The 13761-nt window shown below is 31.3% G+C and overlaps 1 protein-coding gene across 1 annotated transcript; it reads right to left on the bottom strand.

Annotated features, from left to right (window-relative positions):
- Positions 1-9810: 9810 nt before the first annotated feature.
- Positions 9811-12228, bottom strand: LOC100809111 (probable galacturonosyltransferase-like 7). The gene has a single exon (XM_003535955.5). The coding sequence runs from the start codon at positions 11678-11680 to the stop codon at positions 10601-10603; it is 1080 nt and encodes a 359-aa protein (XP_003536003.1). The 5' UTR covers positions 11681-12228; the 3' UTR covers positions 9811-10600.
- Between the last annotated feature and the right edge of the window lie 1533 nt (positions 12229-13761).

The raw sequence follows: 13761 nt of genomic DNA, 5'->3' as shown, positions 1-13761 counted from the left end.
ATTAACTTTAAATTTCGAAGGACTAAAAGAAGATTTAAATTTAAATGATTAAAAATTTATTTTTATTTAGGTGAGAGACTACAGATGTCTTTCTCAATGCATTGAACGAGAATATAATCTTTCTCGCGATGTGTTCGTGTTGTTGGTCCAAAATTTTTTTACACACAATAAAAATTAAATATAAATTTTCTTATTATATAAATTATTTTTACTTATATGAATATAATAAAATTTTACATCATTATATCAACTCTTAAGTTTAACAATATACAATATTTTTGTGTATGAAATAGATTGATTTAATTTCTAAAAATTTAGATTAGGAAAAGATTTAGTCCCATATAAGATTAGGAATGGCTCTCACTTCAATAAAATTTATAATAAAATTACATGTCATGCACCTATGCATGAATTATCTTGAATTCGAACCTAAAGGCTATCTTTAAAGAAGTGGAAGTTCAATTAGTGGCAATGAGAGTAAATTTATGTAAGTAGTATATTCCCCCATAACAAATTAAGAACCATCTTTTGATAACTATTTTTTTCATGGACAAAAAATATTATATATAATATGTAAGATTATAATAATTATGATAATTTATATTTTTTATTGGCTTATGTATAATATTATCTCGCAAAAAAGTATAACATTTATATATAATATAGTAAGGTATTAATTATATATATATATATATATATATATATATATATATATATATATATATATAACAAAAAAGTACGAGTCAAGTGAGAACATTTTTTTATGTGAAAATTTAAAGAAGAATTAAACTATCAAATTAAGATTAAAAATAATATATTATTGATATTAAAATAAAAAATTGAATTAAAATCAAATATGTAAATTTATTACATCCAAAAATATTCCAATTATCACCTTATTTTTTTTCTCATGATTGTTGTTATCTCATCATTTTTACCATTTTTATTATTGTCATCATTATTGTCATACATCATGACTATCATCATCGCTGTCATTATGACCATTGTTGTTCATTATCACTCCCTAAAATAACTATACCAGTGGCTAATATATTTTGTCTTTGATTTAGTGACCATACAATACCAATAACAGAGATCCCAATTGCAAAGCCATTTGTTGCTGATTTTTTAAGTTAGTCGGTAAGTTTTTCAATTTAGAGACTGATAATGATGATCACAAAATTATTTTATACGTGACCATTGATAGAAAGAAATAAATTGTTCGGTTGCTATAAATAACCTCAAAATTAAGGACCGACTGTTTAAGTTGCTAAATCATAAAATATAATTTTAAGTGACAATTTTAGAAAACTAAGTGGGTGGCTAGTTATATTTTATGTTTGCCACCAAAATTATCCGTTTGCTATTTTTAGCGACTGACACACGGTCACTAAATTCACTAACTAATATTTTATAAATACTAATTTAAATGACTATTTTGCGACCGACATATAAGTCGCTAATTTAGCTGTACAGATATTGCTTTTTATATTTTCACAATTCCATTAATGAAAATCTATATTACCATAACTACAACCACAGATATCAAAATTATAAGAAGATATCAAGTAAATTAGATGAATGACATCAATCATTTTCATTAATCAAAATAACATAAATTAAAGCATGTCTCCACATCTAATAGAATATTCTAAATCCAAAACAATGAGACATATGTTAACATGCATGTGGTAGAAAGTCTTAAATAATTAAAAAAATGAAACATGTCTCATCTAATAGAAAACCCTTAATTCAAAGAGATAAAAACATCTAATAAAAAGCCCTACATCTTCTACACCCACATCTTCGACAAAGGCACCTTATTAGCGGATACCTTTGGAAGTTGTCTTGACTAGTTGCAAATTGGATGAATTCATTAGCGCCTTCTTTGAGTTCAGGTCTCACGTGCTTTTTTTATGATCCAATCTAGAATTCATTCATCTCTTTGATGTTCGGAAATTTTCATTACTGCTAACCAGAATAAATGGAAAAGTTAGTGTCCATGTCTTTTCTTAAAATATGAAATAATCCTATCATGTGCTCATGAGCAACTTAATATTGTTAACAAAATTAAGCATTAAGAATATAACAAAAGCAAGAACATAAACCAACTTACACATTTCTGCAAAAGATTAGGTCATTTCAAAAATATATTTTTGTCTGATTATTTCTCTTGTTATGAAATATTAACCACCAAATTAGCTTCCTCATTGCAGTTGAAATGTCTATCCTCACCTGGAGGAGATTTCTCTGTCTTGAATCATGGTTCTTAATGTTTTGGTCCTGTAGAAAAAACTCGAGTTAGATAATTTAGAGTAATTAATTAGTAATTTTCAGTAATTATGTGAGATTTGTTGAATTATATCTTTACTTTAATATTATTTGTTTTTATGTGGAAGGGGACAAAATTTATAGACATATATCTTAAAATAATACTTTTAAAGGCCCTATTAAAGTAAATACCCGGATAGTTACGTCCTTTACGGCTATTAGCTGATGATGCTTCAGGGGCGAATTTCCCTCGATCGGTTTTGTTCTGATTAATAATTCTGTCCATTTGGCTGTTCTGTAGCCCTTTTATTCAGTATATAAAAAAATAAAAAATAAACTTAGATATATAACTTTAATCACTTTGATGATCCATAAAATTTGGAACACTCAAAACTATAAATAAAAGAGCGGATGATTATGGTTATGTTTAAGAAAATTAATTGAAAAATTAGTTGGAAACTGAAAATTTAATGAGTAGTTGAAAATTTTTAAAATATTATTAAATTATAAGTACTTAATAAAATTAGTTATTAAAGTAGATGAAAAATATAAAAAAAAAAACATAAATGACATATTAAAAAAATAATAAGAAAATTGAATAAATATTTTAAGGATAATAAATAAATAAAATATAAAAAATTATAAGGTAAAAGTTAGCATTTTAAAAATGTTACTTTAAGGTTATGTTTGATAAGATGTTTCAATTAATTTTTAATTTTTTTACTAGTTAAAAAATTTGTTTGACTATTTAGTAAATAATTTTTTTAAGTTTTTTTTTAGTAACTTGTAGTGTTCTTTAAAATATTTTTTTTTTAATTTTTTATATTTTCTTCTTTTTTATTCTCAATATATTTATCAAAATTCTTTATTATCTTTTTTTAAAATAAATTATTTTTTTATTAGTTTTACGTCATTTTAAACATTTTAGTTACTTTAAACCGCTAGTTTTACTAAACAATTATAATTTAATAAGATAATTTTTTATCTTCTAACTATCATTTTTCAGCTTTCGATTATTAATTAGTTTTTTAGTTTTTGATTAATTTTTCAACTTTTAATGAATTTTTCAGTTTATTTTGTGGAACATAATTCAAGTAACATTTAAAAAATATTAAAAATTATTTTTAAAAAAATTGTTTATCAAACATTCCAACACATTTTTTAACTAATAAAAAAATTAAAAATTAATTGAAATTGTTTGCGGATCCATTATATGAAAGTGGGCTAATAATAATAATCACTCGTTAAGCTCATATTACATTTTTTTTATAGTATAACATACTCAATTAAATCATTTAAAATATAATCCACTCAATATATATTTAACATAGTTATTGTTAAAACATGAGTGGGTAAGGAAATTTCCCAATAACATTTGCTTTGAGCTTTTGGCATCATAAGTTGCAGTCCTTTTGTAAGTCCTGAGATAGCAAGGTTCCATCTAGATTCTAGCATCAACATACACGAATAACTTTCCCATGCTTATAGAAAATAAGTGGACATTGGAGCTTATTTAGTTAGGCTGTGTTATGTTGAACTGAAATATCATCATTTATAATCAATCAATATTGTTTTTTATTGAAAAAAAAACTTTCACCATTCCAATTATAACAGCATCTGTCAATATATGTCAACCCTAGAACATAAATTTGAATAGTTACACAGATATTATCTAATCGGGTATACTTGCATATTTAACATCGTTTAATTTCAGAAATTTTAAGGATGATTAATCAAACGAAAGCCAATTCCAAGTTGTATGTACTACAGTCACACTCTGAAGGTCTAAGTCAACACCGTTATAATAAGAAGTGATTGCACAAGAACTGGGACCAAGAATGAGCCTGTCTCGCTCGCTATTGTTTTCATTAATTAATTATGTGGGAATTAGTAGGAACGGTTGTCTGTGATTGGTAAATTCTTGTCTCACATTGGAGTGAAGGAAGATGAAGTACATAACGATGATTGAATCGATCAGTTTTACTTGCATACGCTGCTTTATTTTAGCGGGTTCAAAACTTAAAAAGAATGAATCTGGGATCCTAATTTGTGTTGATTCACAGGGACACTTTTCGTAAAATCTCCACTCAGCTCATGCTCATGTAATGCATGTAGACATCATGTGTCACCAAGAAATAGTATTAAACAAGAAATTTTTATCACTAATCACGTGAATTAACTGGCGTGGTTCAGTAACATTGAATTAGAATTTTGAATATACAATTGTATTCAAAGATAAGTTTTTTATCATAATAATTCTATCCGATTTGAGTAAAAATGCTTACAATATATATAGGATAACTCTCGGTCTAAAAATAAACACGAGCAAATTATCTAAGGAAACAATGTAGCGTACGTATGTCTTCTATATATATACATCACACGCGTACACACGAGAATTGACTGTTAATAGATTCCTTACTCTACATATATAGTAGTATATATTACCCTTCTGTGCGTTCAGTGGAATGAGTATTTCCCTCATGAGTCATATTTGAATCTAGTCAATATATGTTGTCTAAGGTGATATTGATTAGGGTCACTCAACAGAGGATGATTGATTGGTCCCTTTTAGGAGGTCTACGTATCTTACAGAGATGGTCCCTCCTCCTATCATATGGTCGTGAAGGAGACAACCTTATTTGTTTTTCTAAAATGGAAGTGGCAATACATAAAAACGTGTTTTTTGGGAATTTAAGTCTGATGTCTCCTTTTCCTTCCATTGAATAATAATGTCTCGAAAATATTTTTAAAATGATAATAATTTTCTGTTGCCATTTCTTTTTTTTGTAATTCTTAAATACTTTTAACATTGTTATCTAATTAGGATTATAATTGTATCTCCATAATCTATATATGTTATTTTTAAGAATAATGATACACAAATCACTCTTTATTTTAAACACTTTATCAATATTTCTCATTTTTTTTATTTCTATTTTAATCATATCATAAATTCTATTATGTGTATATTTGTATTTCTTTTTTCCCTCTCTCTAATGTTGGATAGCACATGAAATGTCTATCTGACATTTTTCTATTTTTAACGAGTATGCTAACATCTGTGTGGACAGAAATAGGTAAAAAAAAACATTAATATGTTTATTTATTTACTAAAAATAAAGATCAGAATAAATTGCTAATGTAAATTGTTGTATTTTTACATAAAAACATTCTATCTTTGGGACACTAGCTAGCGTTGTCTTTGTTTATTTAGAGACACCACAAAAAAAAGTGAATTTTTTTTAATAAAATAGCATATTTGAATTCTGTTGTTTGTTTCCACCCATCGGTAAGTTTCTTCTTCACTTCATCGTCAATTGATTCCTGCACTATATACTTCCATATATCCTATCTCTGTTATACATTAATAGATAGCAAACAAGATCTCATGACCCCAAATTTGCGTGTGACACAAAATAAACAAGGAACAAAGAAATCTATTTGTTTTTATTTTGTCTTTGGGGAGGGGCATAGGGATCCACAACTTAGGTAGTGTTCCGAAGAATCCAATTTCATCAAGTTTGTAACCAAAGCCATAACCTCATATGTGCTATGCGCCCACACAAGTAAATTATATATAAAGAAATGGAAATTAAATCATAACCATCAACATTGAATAGTTGGAGTCAAAACTTGCAGCAAACGGGTGGGGAAAGGTCTGCATTTACATCAGAAAGGACCTTCCTCCATTAACTGCTAACTTCAGCCTTTTGGCCAACCATTGACAAAAAGCATTCATGTTTTGTCATAAAAACCTATCAAAAGTTAAGGTCCGCACCTGCAGAAATTTAAACACTCTTAACAGTACTGTTTCAATGGAGGGTGTCCCTTCTTGGACACCACAACCCAATTTAATTTTAGTTCACACAAGTGTTTCTCAACACAAACAGGTGTTTTCCACGTGAACAAGGGGTTGTGATATTGAGGTGTTTCAGTGTTTGTCTAGAGAGGGAGATTTGAACCATGTAAATGCAATGCATGTGGGTCTTCCTATCATGCAAGAATCAACCTTGGAGGACCACCGAATGTTCATGGTCCCCTGCACTGCCACCCCAAATTAACTCACACCATTGTTTCTAGCTGTAAAGGTATCCAAAGAAATCTTCTCAATTTCTTGGATACTTTCGCACTTGCTCCTTTTCTGCACTTTGTTCCTTTCCTTCGTGTTATAATGACCGCTCCAGACTCTGAAACCACTGATTCTAGGATCTTAACCATTTTGTGCGGTTCTAGAATGTAAGCGATCCACATAATATCTAACCAATGCAGAGATATAAGATTGATTTAATAATTAAAAAAATGATAAATTCAATCTTTCCTTACAAAAGATTAAAATCTAACATTTATCAGTAATAAAAAATAATTCACCAAATCGAGTAATGATATATACCTTATATATGAACATGTATAAATAGTTCATTTGACATGTCAGATTTCTCTCTATCTATGGGATATTTGTTTTGTGATATCATGTTACTTATCATAGTCTTGATGTACATGAATCATGAAAAATCGTGCATAAAGACTTATAAGTTGGTGTACATGGATCAGGGAAAATGATGCATTAACACTTAAAAGCTATTAATAGTTAAAAAAGAAATAATGATACAAGAAAGAGAAATGTAAAAATAATGAGATGTGATGTGAAAATAAAATAAAATATATCAAATAAGTATATAGCATATTTTTATATCATTACTCAAATCATTCTTTATATCCAATTTCTTTCACCCGAGAGTTTTAAATATCTAATTGTTTTATCATATTCAATTTCTTTACTCAAACATCAAACAATTGAAACCAAAGTTAATTCTGGGGGAAATAGTGTTTAACTCCTTTAAACATTATTTTTTTTATAAATAGATATTTTAAACTTTAATTTTATTTTAATTGATCCTTAAACTTTATTATTTTTTCAAATAGAAATCTTTAATCTTAATTTTATTCTAATTTATCGTTAACATTTATCCTTTTTACAAATAGTTCTTTTTATCAAATTATAGTTAAATTATTCACTTTTTCTCTATAAATTATAACAACTATCTTGAACGACAACATTTTTAAGAATTATCTTCAACAAGAGTATTTTTAGGAATTTTTTAACCTCTTATATCTTTCAATCTATCCCTTTTATATTTATTTTTAAATTGAATTTCTATATTTTTTTATAAAAGAAATAGCCAGTATTTGTTTAAAATAACTTTCTAATTCTCTCCTCTCTTTTTTTCTTTTCTACATAAGGAAAAAATATCTTATACATATTCTTTTTTTGCACTCACTTTTCCATCCATCTAAATAAAGCACAGAAATTTTTATATTTCTTTTTTTCTTCTCTTCTTTATCTATCCAATAATACATTTTTTTCTTCATTTAAACAAAGCATATAACAAAAGTCTTCCCCCAACAACTCAGTCCTGATGTCATGAGTGTAACCAAAAAATAAAAAAAAGAAATACAAACAAAAAAAGTTGCTCCTATTTTACAAATTCCATTTCTATGGTTTTATTTCTCGTACCTTTGTAGTTACGTGTTTTACTATTTTAAACATTCCAAAGAAATTGGTTAACGCATCCTCGTAAAGATGAAGATAAAGGTTTAGAGAATTGCTATAGGGATTCTTGAATTGCGTTCCTTTTAAGCTTATTTAGAGGGGCACAATTGGTAGACTTCATATACATTACATAAGATCAATAACGAGTCATTTTTTTCTCCATATATATAATTGCGTATGAAGTCATGGTTTACCCGTAAGGCTATAGGAAATTTAGATTACAAAACAGGATTTTTCTGTAAGCATGCTCGCAAAACAATAAGGTTCCATCACCGACAGCTCACCCAAATTATTTGTTAATTTTATTCTGAGCAATTAATGATTGATGGAACCTTCTTTGGCACCAACTTGAGCGTTGAGACAAGGACCTAGGTAAAATATATCCTTCACTCCAAGGGCCCAAATAACGTTTTAAATTTTGTATCGTTTTAAATTTTGCCATTTAGATACCATCCTATGATATGGCTTCTGAACAAAGGAAAACCAAAACCAAGAACAAATAGACCACGAGGAGATGGGGACCGGTGGATTAAAATTGGCTATGGGCAAGTTTTGCACACAATGAACTAGTTTTATTTAGCTTCAACTGGTTTGCAATAAATCCATGAAAAGATCTTCGTATTAGTATTGAATAACGAATCAGGTTCCAATTCCATCCACATGAATTAACTACTTTTACCCACTCGGTGACAACCAGTTTTGTAAAGAATAACTTAGTACGCTTCATGCAGATGAAGCCATTGCAATTTGCAAATGCTAAGAGACAAAAAAATAAAATCTTGAAATCGAATAATTCACTTAGAATTCCGAATTAGCTAAATAATCAATTAAGGCAATGGTGTCATTGGGCTATCCCAGCCTTATGTTTCCATCTTCATATTTCTAGAACCACTCAAAACAAATACTATTAAATCAAAATTAAAAATAAAAAAGTTAACACAATTTTTTCATTATAATAATTGTGGCAATATGTATCATAGGCAATATCAAAATATTGATCTTTCACCATTTGTCCATACAATGTATCATAGGCCCGCCCAAGCATCCGTTGCTACGTCCTAATCGTAGTATATTTATCTTAAACCCGACCATAGAACTTTTCCCATAATTTAATTCACAATCCAAGTATTATATAGCCCCAGCTAGACTAGCAATACTAAAAGCCAACGTCGACGCTCACATATGCATAATTTGGATAGATTATTCACAACCTACTCTAAATCATATAATTTGTGACAAAAAAACAATCAAATGATAGCCTCCATTCTAACCGATTCACAATGGCTGCTTCTTCTATTCTGTTCTGGAATACTAATCTGAAGAAATAAAATAGATTTAAAAAAGCACATAACGAACACATGGAAGGCGGAACTAGATAGAAGACTCCAAGTAACTGACAACGTGTGATTCAAACGGCGAGGGGAATCGGTCCCAGCACCTTCTCATCAAGCAGACACATACAAGCAACGGTGACATCAGGATCTGTCAACCCACGTAACATAACCAACTTGATTTGTTCAACCTCCTACCTAAGCTATCATCATAATCATAATAACAACTCTTTAATATGTGTTTATATTTCAAATAAAACAACATTATCCGTGAGTATCGACACTAAAAGTTTATTTGTGAGGATAACAGAAAGAACTGGTAAATATGCGTGCGGCGAAAAGAACAAAATGAGAGAGAGCGAGAGCGACCGTATGGGAAAGATGACTCACAAGTGTTCCGCCTTCAGCTTAGTTGCCAACGCATTCCACAAACTCATTAGATTGTTTTTCATGCCTCATTTGGCTACTGCTGCCGGCAAAGATACCCCAACCCCATTTTCCCCCTATCTTGAACTTAAGCTAGCTAGCTAGCTTCTGTGTTCATTTTGGCTTCTCTCTATCCGTAAACGTGAACAACTATGCTACCCATCAATATACGTGTCTTCCTCCTCCTCATCCTCATTATGATATTAACTAAAAATAACAACTAGAATATAACTCAACAGTTCAGCTTTTCATTCTCTTCTTTGCTTACATTAGCAAGCAGCAAAGTTGTGGTACCAATTTCCCAATACAAACACATACAATTATGATTTATTTGAACAATACTTAAAAGTACACACAATTTTTGCACGTGGGCTACCGGTACCCACCAACCTCACTCACCTGGGTACTAAATCCGTAGTTCGACTTGTACCGCTTGGCTGGTGAACACAATCAAAGTCATTCATGAAATAAAGACCAAATTCCCAATAATAATCAATCAAATGCGAACCCAGACAGATAGACACCACACCAGCCATGAACAAAAATGAATCAAAATTAATAAAGTTAAGTGACGACAGTTGCAGTGATGATTTAAATTATTACGTTTCTTAATAAAGCACAATTGTTATTAAGTTTTTTTCTCAGTTAGTTCAATTGAAGTGAACAGAGTTCTATCCATACAGAAAGTAAAGCATAAGCTTAGTTCATAGTTAAACTTGAAATACGCACAAGAAGAAATTAGAAGATCCAGCCATTCCTTTTTTTTTTTTTTTTTATCTTATTTATTTCTAGAGCACGAAGCACAAAACAGAAAGATCATAGAATACAAATGATGGACTGGGTAACGAAGTCTAATAAAAATGGGTAAAGTAAATATCTGATGTATCTGTTCATAGTAGAGAGAAGGAGAAGAGAGAACAAAATAATAATAAAATTGACCGAAATGAGAATTAAATTAAATGAACAGAAGTGACAAAAACAGTGAAGGGGGGAATTTACCGGCGACCAGCAACCCAAATCAGTGAGCGTGACCGTACAAATCATAAGGAGCCCAAAGTGCATCAAGCGGACAGGGCTGTTTGGAGTCCAATCGAGTCCAGGGCTTGCCACTACCGGACCAATGCAAAAGACTCACAGGCCCAGCGTGCAGGTCCCGGCAACTCCCCTTCACGTTATCGCCACCCAACCCATGCTGGTTCCACCTGTGCTCAATTGGCGCCACGTGTCCCGCGAACACCAACAGAAACGGGGGCAGAGAACCCAGCTCGTAGATCCGATCGTTCTTCTGAATCTCCATCCACCTCTCTATCCTCTTGCTGTACCCGATTCTCCGCCACCGCACCAGATCTATCACCATCACGCCCGTGTTGAAGTAGCATGGCCTCCGCCCGGCGAACGCCCTCGCGAAGCGCGTGTCCGACCAGAACGCTGCGGTGAAGTACTTGGTGAAGTTGGCGTGGCAGTATTCAGGGGCGCCGATGGTTCTAGAACCTAAGCTGGTGCTCCAGAGCTTGGCAATGTCGTCGACTACAACCAGATCGGAATCTAGGTATATAACTCTTTCGACACAGGGTTCGAGGAGGTCAGCGAGATAATTTCTGGCGTAGTTGAGGGGTTGTTCGAGGGCTTGTCTGACAGAGGTGGAGATCAGGTTGCGGACGATCTCGGGATCAAAGTAATAGACCTTGAAGTTCAATTGAGGGAAGGTGGATTTGACGAGGGATTCGAGGTTGGTTTCGGAGACGAGGAAGTGGAAGAAGATGTTCTCCGGGCACTGGGAGTGTTGGAGGATGGAGTGGACGGCGGCGATGGAGCCGCGGAGGTACTCGACGTCGAGGGTGATGGCGACGTGGACGAGGGAGGGGTCGCAGACGGAGGTGGAGACGGAGGAGGAGGCGCATTTGTTGGCGTCGGCGGCATTGCGGAAACGAGGGGCGGGGCGGAAGGAAAGGCGAGGCGGAGGGAGGCGGAGGAGGCCGTCGAGGTGGTGGGAGGAGCGGATGGCTTCGGCGGGGTGGAAGGATTGAAGGGAAGGGGAGAGGAGAATGACGAGCATTGCGGCGGAGAAGAAGCCCGAGAATCTCATGAGCCACAACATTTTGACGTGGCGGAATCAAAAGCAGACCCTGGCCTTATTGTTCTTATTGTTGAAAGTGAAATCGGTGGTGAGGATGGAAGAGAGAGAAGCAAGGGTTGGCAATATGTGAGGCAGAGTGAGAATGAGAATGGGAATCGGTGCCTTTCTCAAATGGAGAGAGGATGTTGGTGCCGTGGGGACGAAGCGAGAGAGGAGAGAGAAGAGGACGGAGAGGAATCCATGCTAAGGTGCGCACCGCCTCCTCTTCTCTTCTTCCTCTCCTCTTGCACCGCTTCTCTTTAACCAATGTTTTCTTTCTCTCTAATATTGGAATTCGGAACAAAAGGGGTAAGCACGTTGCAGTTGCACGGACACACAGGTGGGCTTTTTTCTTTCTTTCCAGCTTAGCTTCGCGATTTCCACCATATAAATGTTTTCACGGCCCCCAGAACACATTTCATTATAATGTCTTTTTTATTAATTAGGATAAAAACGAAAATACCTTTCTTCCCTCATTTTGTAATGGAAATGGAAAGGCCTTGCGCTGTTGTCCAAGGACCAGCTGTCCCAACTCACTATACTCTCTTGCCACGCTTCACAATTATACACTGTCTAATATCTATCGCTGTTACTGTCATCCCAACAATATTTATTATTTACATTCACATTAAAAATATATCACATTATTCTTCAAAATAAAAACATACCTTATAATAATTCTTTTTAGCTTTTTTCAAATGAAAATGTATTAACGATATGAAAATGTTCTCCCTATAATATTATTATTCTTTTATAATAACAATTATTTTAAGATATATATTTAAGGTAGTTTTAATTTATTAATTAGTAATAAATTTCTTTTAAATCTATAATATGAAAATTAAATCATTTGCATAATAACTAAAAGAAAAAAGAAATCATATTCTTTTATTATTTTGCAATATAAAAAATATCACATAACAGTACATGGCTTTTTTTTTAGAAGACATAACAGTACATAGCTATTAACCTCTAAATTATCCATTTGGGCGATATATGTTCATGTTTCCAATAGATTATTACGGTTATAAAATTTCACCTTAGTCGATCTCTTGTTTCTTCATAATACAATTATATACAATATGAATGTATAATGGTGTATAAAAAAGAATAATTTAAGCATCTTAAGTGTATAAATAGGTTGCAGTAAAAAAAGAGTGTATAAATAGGTTGGAAAGGAAAATTTAAGGATGGAACGGAAGAAGAGAAGAGAAGTCGCCTGTTCAAATTTTTTAATTAATATTTTAATAAAAATTAATAATTAATATTCACCGATAAAATTTACATAAATAATTGGTAAAAAAGAGTGTATAAATATTCCATCAAAGAAAATAAATTAATATATCACATATAATAAATATTAAATTAAAGTTTTTAACAATATTAATATTGCATTTAAGTTTCGTGTTAAATCAAATGATAAAAATAGTCATTTTTGTTTCTATATTATAATACTATTAGTTTCACACTAACTTAAATACATAAAGGTCAAGTTTCTCGTAATAAATTGTAGTCAAACTCATGTTATATTATAAACCCACGTTGCTTCCAAATAATTGGACTACCTTGGTTGGGTTTTAATGTATATCTTTGGTATTTTTACTTATGTTACATGTCTTATTATTTATTTAAACTATTCCTTCAAAAAAGATTATTTATTTAAACTACAAATATTCTTTATTAGAGATATTCTTATTCAAAGAAGGTGAAATTGTTACAACAAATCTCACCATTCAAATACTTAATATATATATATATATGACGTAAACTTAAAACACACTAGTTATAGTTAAATTCAAATATTATTACGTCAATAAATCTAATTGAGCTCTATTCTAATGAGACAGGAGATTTATGAAGCTTGCATAAGATATTAGATTTGAATCATATTGTCTATACTCTATATCGTAAACAAATATAAAATACACTTTTAAATTTCTATTTATCTTTTTTCTAGAAAAATTAATAATTATCGTTAGTTGAAATGATATTAAGTTCGATCTTCATAAATATAATATTAAGTTCGAGTCTTTAAATAAAAAATAATGATTGGGAGAAAAAAT

The sequence above is a fragment of the Glycine max genome, chromosome 10, assembly GCF_000004515.6.
Source record: "Glycine max cultivar Williams 82 chromosome 10, Glycine_max_v4.0, whole genome shotgun sequence".
Lineage (NCBI taxonomy): Eukaryota > Viridiplantae > Streptophyta > Magnoliopsida > Fabales > Fabaceae > Glycine > Glycine max.
The sequence above is the reverse complement of the archived record's forward strand: the minus strand, read 5'-3'. Positions and strand labels throughout refer to the sequence as shown.